Raw genomic sequence first — 16,716 nt, forward strand, 5'->3', positions numbered from 1 at the left:
TGTTTAACATTAAATTGAATATAATTTTTAAATATAGAAAAATATAATAAATTGGTCCAACTTATTAACTGAATTAATATATAAAAGTATATGATATAAATAATATATGTTTAACAATTATAACTTAATAATAGAATGTTTTGACTTGAATGGAACAGTGGTTAAAAGTTTTGTCAGATATTTATTTTGCACAAATTTATCTTCACTCCTAATATTGTAAAAAAAAAGGGCTTAAGATTAAAATGTTTATTCTGATGACATTGTACAAGCAAAACTATTCTAGTTAAATTATTAACTATATTAAATGTATTAAAAATTAAAATATAACTGCCGATTAAGTCTTAGTTCGATTGAGATTGATATTAGGGACTAACTTTAAAATAGAAAGTTCAAGTATCAATGTGAGAATAATTGTCAAATCTAGAGATTAATTTTTTTAAAAAAAGTTGAGACCCCAATGTAGCAACACTTGAATTCAAACCCCAAATAATGCATTAAACCTAGATGGAAATGTAATTATCAAATTTATATGCATTTTGGGCCAACTAGTTTTTTTTTGTTAAAATATATCATAAGCCATGTACTTTTTACAAATTTGAAATTTAGTTCTTATATTTTTATTTTTAGGAATTTATTTTCTCTACTTTTTAGATTTTAAAATTTCATTTTAACTATTAATACTGTTAAAATTATTTTGTTAAATTTAGTTTCATTACAATGCCAATTTTTTAGTTACATTACTATCTATTGTGTATCTTTTAATTTTAAAATTTTACACTAATAAATTTAGCAGTGTTAACATATACATGATTTTTAAAAATTAAAAAGTAAATGAATTAAATTCTTGAAAATAAAAGTATAGAGACTAAATTTTAAATTTGTAACGAGTAAAGGAACTTATGACATATTTTATGCTTTTTATCTTTAGGCCCAAATCTAAAGAGTTCGGCCCAACTTAAGCAACCATTATGCTAGCTTACGCTCTCTTTCTCACTCTCGCTCGAAAAATTCATTCAATTTCAAAATTTTGGGAAACCCCTCCCAAAATGGACACACCGTCGTCATCTCAAACGGCCACCGCCGCTGACGATTGGGAGCTCTGCAACGACGACGGATTCATATACAAGCGCAAGAAGCGCCGCCTCCTTCTCACAGAACCGGCACCGGCAGCCGTGGATCCCGAGGAAGAGGAGAAACGAAGGAAAGAGTGGAAGAGGAAAAGTCTTCTCAGAGTAAAGGAGAAGTACAAGAGAGAGATCGAAGAGTGGGAGACTTTTTCGAAAGCATTGAACGCAATGCGAGAGAGGGCTTTAGGATTCCAAATTCAACAGCAAGAAAGGAGGAAACTAAGGGAGACCGAAGAGGGGAGAAGAACGACGTCGTCTTTATATTCGGAGAAGAAAGATAAGGATAACGTTTGTTCTTTGGTTGATGAGCTTCTTTTGCAGGTAAATTATGGAATTTTAATCAGTTTTTAACAAAATTAAATTTATGTATTAGTATGAATCTGTTGAAAATGTATATGACTGCTGGATTCAAACCCTAAGTTTTGAGTTTTCATTTAAAACATATTGAAATGCAGGCAGAAGCTCAAGAAATGGTAATTCGTGATGTTTTGAATCTGTGTGACATAGCGGAAGCAATGTGTAATCAGCAAGAGGAGCAATTCAAGCAATCTTATTTTGATCTTCCAATTTGGGCATCGCCGCGTGACCTAATGGCTTCGCTTTGTGATGAGTAAGTATCTTTTAGTAAATGTGTATGTTCTTGGTTGTAAGGAGGAACAAAATTGAACCTAGGGTGGAAACTCGTGCTGTAATTTATGTAACTTGTAATGTTGATAGATAGTTATGCTCTTAACAATTGAAGCAATCTTATTTTCATATTTTGATTGGCATTGTTTTGTGGTGAGTGATTATCTTTCACGATAGGTGTATGTACACAAATGAATCTTGTGTGGAACGCTTGATGTAGTTTATGTAGAACTTGTAATGTTGATCGATAGTAATGTTCTACTATGTTACTTGGACCAGGACTGAGGACTCAAGTGTATGTGTGGATACGAGTATGTAAACAATTGAACCTTGTGTTGAACTCTTGTTGTAGTTTATACAGAACTGGTAATGTTGATAGATAATGCTCTACTATGTTACTTGAACTAGGACTCGAGTGTATGTGTGGATATGAGTATGTAAACAATTGAACCTTGTGTGGAATTCTTGTAGTTTATATAGAACTTGTAATGTTAATAGATAGTAGTAATTCTCTACTATCGTAATTGGACTAGGACTCCAGTGTAGGTGTGAATACCGAGTATATGTCCAACATGGGAATGTTCAAATTTTTAAAGTTTTTTCATGTATTTGGAGGGTCCTTGGAATCAGATCCCATTATGTCCGAAAATATATTGGACACTAGTTACATTCAAGAAAAATGAAGTGGGAGCAACATAGATGCTCTAAATAGTTATCATGTAAGTTAATATGGTAGTTTCATTGAACTCACCATTTGATGCAGTGGACGTATGTATAGTCTAGTGTGAGTTTAGTTCCTTGAAATTTTACGTATATGTGGAGTCTTATTAAATAAAACTTAAAGGAAAAGACTTATAAGCAAAGCCTGTTATTTGAAACTTGTGTTGGGTACATTTTATGTGAATAGCATGAAAAGCTTCATTTTAGTTTGGGATGTTGCTGCATGGTAATAATAAAATGACTGTTTTTTGTTCTGAATTTAGGTCAAGATGGTATATGTGTGAGAAAAATTGTCTTTCTATGCAATATTTCCGAGTACAATACTGACACAAGTATGTTCAATTTTTAATAAGAATTTTAATTGTTCTTTTTGACACAATGCCTACAACTACTATAGTTCTTTTCTAACCCATAAATAGGAGGATAATGCGTTTCAACGCAGTCAAACTAACATCCTCCTGCATTGGCAGCAATACTCATGCTAATTGAGCTAAGACTCAATCGGCAAATTTACAAAGTAATTTTTACATCTATGTATTTTGTTGTTTTGGTACCAAGGATTGAAATTACATCTTTTGAGTATTTGTTTGCTTTTCTTTTCTTTGCTTTTTTTCCTTTTGAATAATTTTTTTCTTTTGTAATAACCATATGGTTAAGGTATTTTGTATTTATATTATAATTTTTTATAAGATAATAATTTATGTTGCTTAAAATTTTGATATTTGTTATGTATTCATATGTTTTAATATTTTTGGTGTTATGTAATCGTGTAGCATCTAATATTCCAATTATGCGAAATAAAATATGATTCAAAAAAGAAAATCGGGGCTTTTATATTTGAATACCGGAAAAAGAAAATGAATTCCCAAATAAGGAAGATTTGGGATTAATTTTCAATAGGGGGTTTTCAGCATTTACGAGTAATCCAATTAATTGGTGATGATGATCATCGTCTTTGGCACACACGGGTGTTGTAGGTTTCCTAATATTTTTAAGAAATTTGTAATTAAAACTGTTATAAATTTGATTTGAGATTGCATAGCTTCAACAAACCCTTGAAATGTACTTTAAAAATCCAAAAATTTCACTCATTCTATTTACTTTTTTCAAAATTTATCTAAATATTTACAAATGAGTTACATAATTCATGACAAATTAATCAAAGGTCACATAATTTTATGAAGGGTCATTTAACTTTAATCTAATATATAATTTTATATATGAATTTTGGTTTTGTACAATTTTATTTGTGTAATAATTTAATTGTTACAAATTATTAATATAGCATCATTTTATGTATGTATATTACATATGCAAATAATTATATTTACTAATATAAAAATAATTTGATGTATTTATTTTTTTAAAGTCTATGATTGAATCAAAATTAAATTTTCATGTATATATTTGAATCACAATCAAAGTTTAATGTATATAATTACATCAAATCAAAATTCACGTATCAAATTGCACATCAAATCAAAATTCATATATAATTTCGGTATTATTTTAGATTATCATGACCTATCTGAATGTTGTTTCCTTTGTTGATTAATCAAACACCTCATTGCAGTCTCATAAGCAGCAAAGATAGCACCATTCACAACAAAAGCTCTAGCCAAAGTTGTCCTTAACCCTCTCCAAAGAACCCCGTGCCCTTCTTGTTTCACACTTTTCTCCACACAATCGATGACGCCGTCATACCCTTTTCTCGATGATGTCCACGACTGAGCCTGCAATCGGGTCTTCACAACATCCAAAGGATAGCAACCAATCCAGCTACTAACACCTGCTAAACCACCTGATATCCACATCGTTTTTAGGCTCTCGTCGCCGGTTTTTCGACACCCGGGATGGAGTTGTTCTCGCATGTATTCGTAGGTCCAAAAGTAGATGCCGTGGGCGGGGGCATCTCTGAGTATGGTGATATTCAAACCCCGAAATAGTCCTCGTATGCCTTCGGTTTTGAGTATGGTTTTAGCGACGTGGATGGGTCCGGTCGGGGAAGTTTTTTTCGATAATTGGAGTCGAATTTTAATGAGTTCAACTGGTGAGACAATCAAGCTTTGTATGGCCCCGGTTCCAACTCCTGCCATGGCTACGCCTTTGTAGGATGGTACGGAGTCAGTATTAGCAAATATGGATGAGTCAAATGCTCGTGAAAGTATAGCATATATTTGGAAAACCAAAGCGTTCTGTCATGTGCAAATATCATCAATGAGATCTCTTTGTCCAAAAAAAAATTAAGGGAGATTTCAAGAAAGTCGATAATCTCTATTATTTTCTATAACAATATTTTGTCATGACAATCAAGTTTTTAGTAAAACGGGTTTTTTATGTTTTATTTTAACATTCTATAACATTTTTTACTTATAACAATTATAGTTATAAAATACAATATTTATTAAATTAATTCTCTATAACAGCATATTATCTAATATTTATGTAAAATTATAGCACTTTCATATAAACAAGTCTATTAACTATAATTTACAAAATAAAAAAGTATCTTAATTAAAATATCATTTCAATAAAATGTTTAGATTTCACATGAAAAAAATATACTAATTATACTTTATTAAATGAAAATAATCTTAAAGGTGAAATTGAATACATCAATTCAATAAACTATTAAATTTTCTAATTAAATATTTTATTATAAATTTAGAACATCATAAACTTATAAATTGATTACTAGAATTTAATAAATCATGATAAATTAATTAATTTAACTTCATAACTCATACTGATTAATTAAACTTGTTAGAATTATGAACTTCATAATTAATCACGTGAAAGAATGCAAAATAAAATATGCACAAAAATAATAATGCCCACACCTGCTATACATCTTTTAATTTTGTTGATTTGATTTCTATTTTTTTAACATAAATTCTATTTTTTTATTTGACGGAAATTAATTATGTGAATTCTATAATAGGTTTACAACAATAATCTTCTATAACTAGATGTTATAGATATATAACAATCACCTCTTTACAAAGAGCAAAATCTTAATAGATAAATAAAACTATTATAAAGAGGGTTGACTGTATATTTATAGGTTTAATTATGATTTTAATCTCTCTACAACATAACTTATGATCCAAGAAACAACAAAATTGATTGAATGGATTGGAGAAGAAACCTGAAAAGTGACCGATGCCAATGGTGCACCCATGCCTTTATAGAGGGCAGCAGGTCCTTCCTTGATGACAACCTGCCGTAGGATGCTAAAAGCTGAACCCGTATTGGAGCTTTGTTGTCGGATTCTAAGGGTGTCGAGTGGGTGGCCGGCGATTGTGCCGGCAATGCCACCGAATCCTCCAGCCACGAATTCTCTTCCCCAATTACTTGCTAGTAACTCTTGCCAGAAATCCATTAAATATCCAAAAACAACCAAAAGATGAAGCCTTTTCTCTTGTTTAAATCCAAAACCCCCCACCACTTCTTATATTTCATATTTTATATACACAAGTTAGCTGTATTCTTTATTTCTTGAGAAAATGATTAAAATCATTTCGTGATTATTGTAATTTTGGATATAATGAATTCTGTTGAGATCAATTTTTAGACATTAAAGAAAGAAAACAAATCATAAACTTAAATTTCTAATGGTTTATCTGACTTTCTGCATAATATTTTAGGAACAAAAAAAAAAAACACAAAGTGGGAAGAATGGAGAGACAATGATTTTTCGTTTTGAGTTTTCTTTTTTGTGTGTGTGTGTTACAAAAAACAGGAGAACCGGAACAAATGCCGCAGGTTGCTTAGTAGGAAACGGCCAACTGCCTCCTTTTTATTCTCTCCATTACCAGCTTGCCACGTCTCCCTATGTTCTACACTTTCCCATCCATTTGGGCTGGGCGACGGTCAAGTCGAGATAAAAAAATTATACAGTATTAGGGTTATAATTAACAAATTTATGCTTATAAAGGATTAAATTGAATTACTAATTTTTACAAGGGGCCAAAAAAAATCACCATTTTATCCAATTGTTGGGCTTATGATTTAATGTTTTCATAAGTTGTTCAACCTTCTTTGGGCATTTTTTATTATATATATAAAAATGTTTTAGGTTAAGATTATGGTATTGTAGAATTATAATTTGAATTCAAAATTTTTATAGAAAAATAAATGTTCGACTAATAAATTATAATATAAAATTTTTTATTTATTATTTTAACATAAAAAAAACCTTCAACTCCAATAGGTTAAACTATCGTTCAATGTACTAAATTCGATTCATTTAAATTAAATTATGGAAAAGTCTTCAAATAATTTAGATTAGATTGGATTTAGTTCGATTCAAACTTGAATAAATTTCATGTTACAGTTCAATCTGATTCATTGATATTTTCAATGAAGTTAACTCTAATGAATGTACATGTAAAGCCAATTAATAAAGTAAAGTATGTTGATTGAGTTTTAACTCAGTTGGTACCGTTGTTGTTGTAACAATTAAGGCAACGTGATTTTAAACATGATTAAGCATATTTTTTCTTTCGATTTATAGTTGAAAAACAAAGCAAAGCATGAGAAAAGAAAATTGGAGTTTGTCAGGGGCATTAGCTTGGAACAAACGCAAGTGGTCTTCAAATTCTCGAAGCATTAGCCAGTTGTACTATAGCTAAGCTATCACTATTAATCTCAACCTTTCAAAAACCACAATCCCAAGCCCTTATTGTTGTACCTAGCAACGCCTAACACATCAGTTATATTAGTTCTGACCCTTAATCTAGCCACCAACCCCTTAATCTGTTGTTCCAATAGGGTCGTAAGCGTGTAAATTATTGCACTAAAAAATCACACAAAGTTCAATTCCCAGGGAAGAGAGGTGGATCACATGGATCTCTTAAATACCAAGTCTTTCCTTAGTCAGAATATCCCTTCTATAGTAATTTAATAGCACAATTAAATACTACTATTATACCCTCAAATATTGAAAGAAAAATAGGACAAAAAGAACATAAGAGTTTTAACGAGGTTCGGTAAATTATACCTACGTCCTCGGGCACTAACACCAGATGATAACTTTACTATCTCCAAAATATTACAAACAAATAGAATTCCTTAAGAATTCTCAAATGGGAGAAGAGAGAAAACTAAGAGAGAAAGATTGGTTGGGATGATTGAAATGAGAAATGAGAAGGCCTATTTATAGTTGAGGTTCAAGGACCAAACAATAAATAGCCCATTATCTCAAGGACCAAAAAAAAATTATCCCTTGCCACTTTTCCAAAGTTGGTGGTTGTCATTATTGATTGTCTCCCATTAATGTTAATGGCAACCATTATTAATTGTCTTCCATTAATGTTAACAATCTCCACCTTGAAGATTTGATTAGGATAATCACATCTTCACACACTTCCTTCAACTCCCCAAATTCGATAAAGCTATCTTTTGTAGTGCCTACAAATGCGCTCTCGAGCGCCATACACCTGAAGGTGCTCAAATTCTCAGGATGTTAATCAAGTTCAAACAATGATTAAACTTGATTGTTGTTACCACCTTGGTCATCATATCTGCGGGATTATCTGCTGTCGGAATCTTCTGAAGTAGAATTTTTCCTTTTTCAAAGACTTCCCGCACAAAGTGATATCTTACGTCGATATGCTTGGTTCTTGAATGATAGACTTGATTTTTAGCTAAATGAATAGCGCTCTGACTGTCACAATATAAACTTATGTGACTTTGAACAACTCCTAAGTCTTTCAACAATCCATTAAGCCAAATAGCCTCCTTAACAGCTTCTGTAACTGCCATATATTCTGCCTCTGTAGTAGACACAACTACTGTAGACTGTAAGGTAGACTTCCAACTCACTGGGGCTTTCGCAAGAGTAAACAGATACCCCGTAGTTGAACGACGTTTATCTAAATCACCAGCAAAGTCGGAATCAACATATCCAACTACAAACTGACCAAGTGCTTCATCCTGTTCAAAAATTAAACCAACATCTACGGTTTTTCGAAGATACCGTAGAATCCATTTCACAGCTTGCCAATGTCCTTTTCCAGGATCATGCATATACCTGCTCACAACTCCAATAGCTTGTGAAATGTCAGGCCTCGTACACACCATCGCATACATCAAACTCCCAACTGCATTAGCATATGGGACTTTCGCCATATATTCTCTTTCATCTTCAGTCTTCGGAGATAATTGAGCACTAAGTTTCAAATGAGAAGCAAGTGGGGTACTTACATGTTTTGTGTTTTCATTTACACCAAAACATTGTAATACCTTTTTCAGATATTGCTTCTGATTTAAACAGAGCTTGCCTCTCGGTCTATCTCTACTTATCTCCATGCCGAGAATCTTCTTGGCCTCACCTAGATCTTTCATCTCGAACTCTTGATTCAACTGAGCCTTCAGCTTATCTATCTCATTTTGGCTCTTCGAAGCGATTAACATATCATCAACATACAAGAGTAGATAAATGAAAGATCCGTCATGCAGCTTCTGCAAATATACACAATTGTCATATTTGCTTCTTGTGTACTTCTGCCTTCTCATAAAGCTATCAAATCGCTTGTACCACTGCCTCGGGGATTGCTTCAATCCATATAGCGATTTGTTAAGCTTACAAACCCAATTTCTACCACCAGCATCTGTGTATCCTTCTGGCTGAGTCATATAGATCTCCTCTTCTAACTCACCATGCAAGAAAGCCGTCTTAACATCAAGTTGAGCTAGCTCCAAATTCAACTGTGCTACCAAGGCCAACAAAATTCTAATGGAGGAATGCTTCACAACAGGGGAAAATACATCATTGTAGTCAATTCCCTCTTTCTGAGCGTAGCCTTTAGCTACCAATCTTGCCTTGTAGCGAATATCCTTCTTGCTAGGAGATCCATCTTTCTTTGCGAATACCCACTTGCATCCGATTGCCCTTTTACCTTTCGGTAATTGCGCCAACTCCCAAGTATTGTTCTTCCGGAGAGACTGCATTTCTTCATCCATGGTGCTTTTCCATTTATCACTTTCTAAGCTTTGCATTGCTTCTTGATAAGTGATAGGAATATCATCAACAACGGGAAGGGCGTAGGCCACCATATCAGTAAATCGAGCAGGTTTACGAATTTCTCTCCGTGGCCTTGCAACTGCAACTGGTTCTGGTGTACTTAGTGGTTCTTGGGTGGGGGCCTTCCAAGACACCTTCATTGGGAGGAAAACACTACTTTGTTACTTTTGTTGATGACTTTTCCAGAAGATTCCGACAGCAGATAATCCCGCAGATATGATGACCAATGTGGTAACAACAATCAAGTTTAATCATTGTTTGAACTTGATTAACATCTTGAGAATTTGAGCACCTTCAGGTGTATGGCGCTCGAGAGCGCATTTGTAGGCACTACAAAAGATAGCTTTATCGAATTTGGGGAGTTGAAGGAAGTGTGTGAAGATGTGATTATCCTAATCAAATCTTCAAGGTGGAGATTGTTAACATTAATGGAAGACAATTAATAATGGTTGCCATTAACATTAATGGGAGACAATCAATAATGACAACCACCAACTTTGGAAAAGTAGCAAGGGATAATTTTTTTTTGGTCTTTGAGATAATGGGCTATTTATTGTTTGGTTCAAGGACCAAACAATAAATAGCCCATTATCTCAAGGACCAAAAAAAATTATCCCTTGCCACTTTTCCAAAGTTGGTGGTTGTCATTATTGATTGTCTCCCATTAATGTTAATGGCAACCATTATTAATTGTCTTCCATTAATGTTAACAATCCTACAAATGCACTCTCTTTTGCTTTCCCAGAACACAATGCTCGCAAAATTTTAATTTGCAAGCCTTTGCACCTTTCAACAATCCTTGCTTTGCCAGAATTTGCAAGGATTTTTCGCTGGCATGTCCCAACTTCATATGCCACAACTGTATTGAGTCCAATTCTTTGTTACCGGAAGCTGCAGCGACTGCTCCAATCACTGTACTACCTTGGTAGTAATACAAGTTATTTTTCCTGATGCCCTTCAATATCACAAGTGCGCCAGATGTCACTTTCAAAATCCCATCTCTCATAGTAACAACTGAACCATTGGATTCCAAGGCTACCAATGAGATGAGATTTTTCTTCAAACTGGGCACGTACCGAACATCAGTCAGAACTCTGGTTGATCCATCTTTATTCTTTAATTGGATTGAACCTATCCCAACAGTTTTACAGGCATTGTCATTGCCCATATAAACAACTCCTCCATTTAGTTCTACTAAATCAGAGAACCACTCCTGGTTAGGGGACATATGATAGGTACAACCCGAATCCAATATCCACTCATCTGAATGGAACGACGATGATGATGCAACCAGTGATAGTTCAGAGTCACTAGTATCATGCTTAGCAACACAAGCATCTACAGCAGCTTTTCTCTTATTCTTCAGCTTTGGACAATTTTTCTTCCAGTAGCCTTTCTCATGACAAAAAGCACATTCATCTTTCCCGAGTCTGGACTTTGACTTTGATATCCCCTTTTGAGTTTTCTTCCGAGTGTATGAACGACCTCGGACTACTAAAGCTTCTGTATCTCTGATTGAGTTTTTCTGTTTGTCCTTCTTTCTCTGTTCATAACTGTATAAGGCCGCACAGACTTCGCTCAGAGATATATCACTCCTGCCATGAAGTAGAGTAGTTTCTAGGAACTCAAACTCCTCAGGAAGTGACCCCAACAGCATCAAAGCCAGATCTTCATCTTTGAATGTCTCATCCATATTCTGCAAATCAGTGACTAACTGATTAAATTTGGTGATGTGATCATTCATTGTGGTACTTGGGACGTATGTGAAGCGAAACAGTCTTTTCTTCAAGTGGAGCTTATTTTGACTGTTTTTCTTCAAAAAATTTTCTTCAAGTGCCACCCACAACTTATTTGCAGAAGTCTCCTTTGAAAAAGCATACCTCTGCTCTCGAGAAAAGCATGATCGAATTGTGCCACATGCCAACCGATTGATCGCCTTCCAATCTTTCTCCTGTACATCATCTGGTTTCTCTTCATCAATGGCAATGTCTAGACCCTGCTGAAAAAGGGCATCTAGAACCTCACTTTGCCACATACCAAAATGGCCCGTGCCATCAAAGATCTCCACGGCCAATCTTGCATTTGCAATTGTCGGTCTTGTCCACATGGACGATGTTGAAGCTCCTACACCGACCGTTTTCTCCATAATCTTTCAATATACCTAAGGAAATCTTTTCTGATGTGGAAGATCAGTTTAAACTGCAACCACAGAGCATACTACGATTAACCTTCGGCTCTTGATACCACTTGTTGTTCCAATAGGGTCGTAAGCGTGTAAATTATTGCACTAAAAAATCACACAAAGTTCAATTCCCAGGGAAGAGAGGTGGATCACATGGATCTCTTAAATACCAAGTCTTTCCTTAGTCAGAATATCCCTTCTATAGTAATTTAATAGCACAATTAAATACTACTATTATACCCTCAAATATTGAAAGAAAAATAGGACAAAAAGAACATAAGAGTTTTAACGAGGTTCGGTAAATTATACCTACGTCCTCGGGCACTAACACCAGATGATAACTTTACTATCTCCAAAATATTACAAACAAATAGAATTCCTTAAGAATTCTCAAATGGGAGAAGAGAGAAAACTAAGAGAGAAAGATTGGTTGTGATGATTGAAATGAGAAATGAGAAGGCCTATTTATAGTTGAGGTTCAAGGACCAAACAATAAATAGCCCATTATCTCAAGGACCAAAAAAAAATTATCCCTTGCCACTTTTCCAAAGTTGGTGGTTGTCATTATTGATTGTCTCCCATTAATGTTAATGGCAACAATTATTAATTGTCTTCCATTAATGTTAACATAATCTAGCCACCAACACTGTCCCTCAAGACCCCACTACTAACTCTGGCAAGTCTATTAGTTCTGACCGCACCATCGACATTAAGTTTCACCCACCCTTGTGCTATAGGCCACCAGCCTGTATCCCGATTTGTTCGAGGTCTCATTACAATTTTTCTGGATAGCAATGTTTTTCCCATGAGAGGCTTCTAGCAACGATGTACACGTATGAAGTGCCTTCAGGTCAATCATTCGTTTGTTCCTCCTCTTCAACATGTTCTCAACTATCCAATCCGATGAAGCTGCCGAGATGCCAAGTTCTATATACGTGCATTCTCAAAGTACATGAATAATGCTCTCTTGTCCGCTACCACATATAGTACAAGAAGCATTATCAACTATTCATCTTCTAAACCTTTTCCGTATTTGTCATGTAACTCACGCATAGCGAGTCATAAATAAAAACTCATTTTGTAGTTGGTACATCCCAAACTACAAGCTGCCAGGTCCTCCTTCGCCCAATCCGCAACTAGAAATATCGTCTCCCGCAGCTTCCATAGGTGGCCATGAGCTGAGAAACATATTGAGCCTCTAATCCCATTCTCCTTCAGAGTTAACTAAATATCTTACTCGTATCTACCTATGTTATATTACGACAATGATTACTTAAAGGGCGTGATTCTGCAACTCAAGTATCCTTCTAAAATTTAACGTGCATATCATTATTAATTTATTTTTAAGATTACAACTTTATTATTTTTAAATAAGAAAATTATATATTTTTTAAAATGATCTAACCACTTTAACTAAATAGAGGGGGAAAAGAAAGTAAATTAAGTTAAAAGAAAATTAATTAACCATTGAACTATTTATTTTAAAAAAATAAAATCTCACAATTATCTACAAAAACAAAAAAGCAACAGTAAAGTTTCGAAATCCGATTCCATGGCTTCTCGTCGGCGTATGCTTCTAAAGGTGATAATTCTTGGTGACAGTGGGTAAGTTTATAATCGATTTGTTTTAAACCTTAATTTAGTTGTATTTCCATTTTAAATTATAATTATTTGAATTCCTTTTCGGCTTTTAATTTCTAGGGTTGGAAAAACATCTCTAATGAATCAGTAAGCTCTGAAACTTAAAATCTGAATTTGGGATATTCAATTTCCAGTTATGATGTTTTAATATGATAGCAATTAGGTATGTTAATCGTAAATTCAATAATCAATACAAAGCCACAATAGGAGCGGATTTTTTGACAAAAGAGATTCAATTTGAAGATAGATTGTTCACATTGCAGGTATCATCTGTTTCAACCACTTACATAAATTATTCTTTTACTCCCTATCTTTTACATTTTTTTAGTTATTCCATATTTTATTTATTTATTTTCTCTAAAATTTGTTATATATTAAATTTAAATTTGGTTTTAAATAAATCATTTTTTTTAATATTTTACTTAATTGAATTAACTTTTAAGGTTAAATAAGTTATATTATTACTAAAGTATTTTTGTCTTTTTATTCTTTTTAAAAAATAATAAAAATATTACAGAGATTTTAACTCACGCCTCCCACACCCACATCTATAAAGAATTTAATATTATTGGTGGGGGGCATAAATTGCAGAGATTTGCCCCTGGTTGATAATATTGAATTGCATTATTGAAAGGATTAAATTGCATTACTAAAAAAATAATAGGGTCTAAAATATTTGTGTGCGTGTGTGTGGTTAGATATGGGATACTGCTGGGCAAGAAAGATTTCAAAGTTTAGGGGTAGCATTCTATCGAGGAGCTGATTGCTGTGTATTAGTGTACGATGTCAATGTCGCCAAATCCTTTGATGATCTTAACAACTGGCGAGAAGAATTCTTGATTCAGGTCCCAAATTTTTAATTTTTTCTTTTTATGATTTTTTCAATTTCTTTTTATTTGTAATAATGAGACATTAGTGCGTTTTATTTTTTTAGGCCACTCCATCTGATCCTGAAAACTTTCCTTTTGTCGTGTTGGGAAATAAGGTTGATCTTGATGGTGGTAATAGTCGAGTGGTAAGATGTTTGATTGTTTTACACTCTTTTACCTAGCTTTCTATAGTAATTATTTTCCATATAAAAGAAAAATTAAAATGAGAGTAAATGAATTATCTGAGTTGAACTTCAGGTTTTAATTTTCTTACTGTCTTGTTTTAGTTTATGAAATCTATCAAAAAAGATTTCAATCTCGAACTTATTAATTTTCGACTCTAAAAGTCAGCTACATCAAACTTGCTAAATATCACTCTAAAGATCAATTGCTTAATTTAACTTACTTAAGTGGTTTTATTTGGTATATAAGAAATACCAATATGAGAACGAAAAAGAGTTAGAGATTTTTAAGATTCAAATTTCAAATCTATTCAATGTCTCAAACTTGCTACCGAAGTCCCAAACACAACGTTCTTTGTGTCTTTTTTGATAAAACCAAGGCCTCAAACCCGGAATAGGAAAAAGGTTTTAAATGTTAAGATTAAAACCTTAGATAAAGTATGACTCCACAACTAATTAAGCTAAGTTTCAGATTTAGTTTCCTTAGTTTCCTTACTGCCTTTATTTGGTACAAAAGTATTCTCAACTTAAGTATAGAAAAAGGATTGTATATGTTGAAATTTGAAATCTAAATTTAGTGGCAGGATTAACTAATTGAGCTAAGTTAGCTTACTCAATGCCTTAAATGACAACTTTTCCCTGTGGTTAAGATTTTTGAAAAGACGGCAATGGCATGGTGTGTTTCAAAGGGAAACATACCGCACTTCGAGACATCAGCAAAAGAAGGATTCAATGTTGATGCCGCATTTGAATGTATAGCCAAAAATGCTCTCAAGAATGAACCTGAAGAAGAAATGTAAGTATCATGTGTTATTCTCAAACATATATATATTCTCGGCCAGGGGCAAAGTCAAAATTATTTATAAGGGGATTGAGATTGAGTTATATATATTTTTGATTGAGATTGAGTTATATATATTTTTATAAAAGTTAAAATATAATTTCATCCTTGATTTTAAATAGAAATTCAAACATTTTTGGAAGCTAAATTATAATTATATCATATATTAACTTAATTCTTTTAAATTTTTTGGGGGGTCTAAAGCAACAATCTAGGGGGCCCAGAGCCCTGCCTACTCCCTTTCTTCGCCCCTGTTCTTGGATACCAAGACGTAGTTCACATGAGCACCAAAATACATGAATACAAGAATGCCTTAAATCTTGTTTTGAGTCTACAGATTAGATTGGATAAACAACATTGTTGTTTTGCTAATTTGTTTCGTTCGGTTCTTATTTTATCGATGAATCGAAGATACCTTCCTGAAAATATTGATGTCGTCGACGGTGGTTGGCCTCAGAAATCGACTAGTTGTGAATGTTAGTTGAGTCCGTCGGATTGGAAGCCAGCTAATTTTGATCGGAGCACCAAAAAGAAAACCTACCGTAGATTCCGCCATTCTATCATCAATTAACGGTGAAGGTTTTGACAATTAGTAATAAACTAGGGACTGGTTTTTTGTAACATAAGCTGGTAAAAAGGTTGATTGTTCTTTGGTCTTGTTCTGTAATAAAAACCGTGTAGGCTCTGTTTTATTTGTATTCCTAATCCTGCTCTTTACATAACATGGATGAACGATGATTAACCAATTTAAATATTTTTCTCTTGTAATTTGGATTCTTGTTTTGAGTACCAAAAATGGTTGTGCTCTTCATGGTCATTTTTATTTTTTATAAAAGACAATTTCAGTCTCTTCCAATATCAATATTGAGCAACTTGTATCCTTTCAAAAATACAAAACAATTTTAAACCGTTCAATTTAATCTCTATCAACTTTGAAATTGATAAGTATTCATTTTTTCTACCAATTTTCTTACTTCTAATTAGTATAATAATAAATTTAGCACTCTCAAAAACCTTATAACATACCAATAAGAATATTTAATTTTTAGTAAATTAAATTTATTATTTTGGCAATCTAAAGTAAAATAAATTGATAAACACTGAAGTTGCTCACTTCTAAAGTTAACACTAGCTAAATCGTTCCACTTCATTTGAAAAAGACCAATTTGCTCAATATCAAATTTAAAAAGGACCACTATCAATTTTTTTCATGTTTATCCATGTATTTAGAGGGTTATATTCCAACTAAAAATTGAATTGAAGATGCAAATGGGTTAAGACCAGAAAATAGATAGACGACAAAAGGAAAGCACAAGTTTCCAACATAATAAGATTCAGGTCCATGAGCCATACTAGAGACCCGTGACAATAGCACATAGTTAGCCTCTATCTATGTAGGCAAGAAAGTTGATCTCGATTCATCTTAAACAAATGTACCATGAATTTTAACATCCTTGGTTATACATCGGTAAGCGACGGACTACAACGTTTTGGTTTTTA

The 16,716-nt window shown here is 33.3% G+C and overlaps 3 protein-coding genes across 4 annotated transcripts; 2 read left to right on the forward strand and 1 right to left on the reverse strand.

Moving 5' to 3' along the window:
- Positions 1-952: 952 nt before the first annotated feature.
- LOC107889121 (uncharacterized) lies at positions 953-2,269 on the forward strand. 2 transcript variants are annotated; one of them, XM_016813440.2, is made up of 3 exons: positions 971-1,448; positions 1,583-1,737; positions 2,034-2,269. In XM_016813440.2, exons 1-3 carry the CDS (start codon positions 1,047-1,049, stop codon positions 2,071-2,073), a joined length of 597 nt encoding a protein of 198 aa, XP_016668929.2. In that variant the 5' UTR covers positions 971-1,046; the 3' UTR covers positions 2,074-2,269. The 2 variants fall into 2 exon arrangements, with proteins under 2 accessions (XP_040932288.1, XP_016668929.2); XM_041076354.1 differs by lacking the exon at positions 2,034-2,269 and having other exon boundaries at positions 953-1,448; positions 1,583-1,897.
- A 1,587-nt stretch (positions 2,270-3,856) lies between these two features.
- LOC107890284 (mitochondrial arginine transporter BAC2) lies at positions 3,857-6,141 on the reverse strand. The gene is made up of 2 exons (XM_016814761.2): positions 5,623-6,141; positions 3,857-4,669 (listed from the first exon to the last, which is right to left on the reverse strand). Exons 1-2 carry the CDS (start codon positions 5,854-5,856, stop codon positions 3,992-3,994), a joined length of 912 nt encoding a protein of 303 aa, XP_016670250.1. The 5' UTR covers positions 5,857-6,141; the 3' UTR covers positions 3,857-3,991.
- Positions 6,142-13,080: 6,939 nt separating this feature from the next.
- LOC107889123 (ras-related protein Rab7-like) lies at positions 13,081-15,741 on the forward strand. Its single transcript, XM_016813442.2, has 7 exons — positions 13,081-13,288; positions 13,385-13,411; positions 13,488-13,587; positions 14,023-14,169; positions 14,259-14,339; positions 15,026-15,171; positions 15,628-15,741. The coding sequence occupies exons 1-7, from the start codon at positions 13,236-13,238 to the stop codon at positions 15,695-15,697; spliced, it is 624 nt and encodes a 207-aa protein (XP_016668931.1). The 5' UTR covers positions 13,081-13,235; the 3' UTR covers positions 15,698-15,741.
- Positions 15,742-16,716: the final 975 nt, after the last annotated feature.

Source organism: Gossypium hirsutum, chromosome A09, assembly GCF_007990345.1.
Source record: "Gossypium hirsutum isolate 1008001.06 chromosome A09, Gossypium_hirsutum_v2.1, whole genome shotgun sequence".
Classification (NCBI taxonomy): Eukaryota; Viridiplantae; Streptophyta; class Magnoliopsida; order Malvales; family Malvaceae; genus Gossypium; species Gossypium hirsutum.

Coding starts and splice junctions, on each gene's coding strand:
- LOC107889121 (XM_041076354.1), top strand. CDS start 969: ATGCTAGCTTACGCTCTCTTTCTCACTCTCGCTCGAAAAATTCATTCA. Junction 1,449..1,582: donor TTGATGAGCTTCTTTTGCAG/GTAAATTATGGA, acceptor ATTGAAATGCAG/GCAGAAGCTCAAGAAATGGT.
- LOC107890284 (XM_016814761.2), bottom strand. CDS start 5,856: ATGGATTTCTGGCAAGAGTTACTAGCAAGTAATTGGGGAAGAGAATTC. Junction 4,670..5,622: donor TGGCATCGGTCACTTTTCAG/GTTTCTTCTCCA, acceptor TGCACATGACAG/AACGCTTTGGTTTTCCAAAT.
- LOC107889123 (XM_016813442.2), top strand. CDS start 13,236: ATGGCTTCTCGTCGGCGTATGCTTCTAAAGGTGATAATTCTTGGTGAC. Junction 13,289..13,384: donor ATAATTCTTGGTGACAGTGG/GTAAGTTTATAA, acceptor TTTAATTTCTAG/GGTTGGAAAAACATCTCTAA. Junction 13,588..14,022: donor ATAGATTGTTCACATTGCAG/GTATCATCTGTT, acceptor GTGTGTGGTTAG/ATATGGGATACTGCTGGGCA.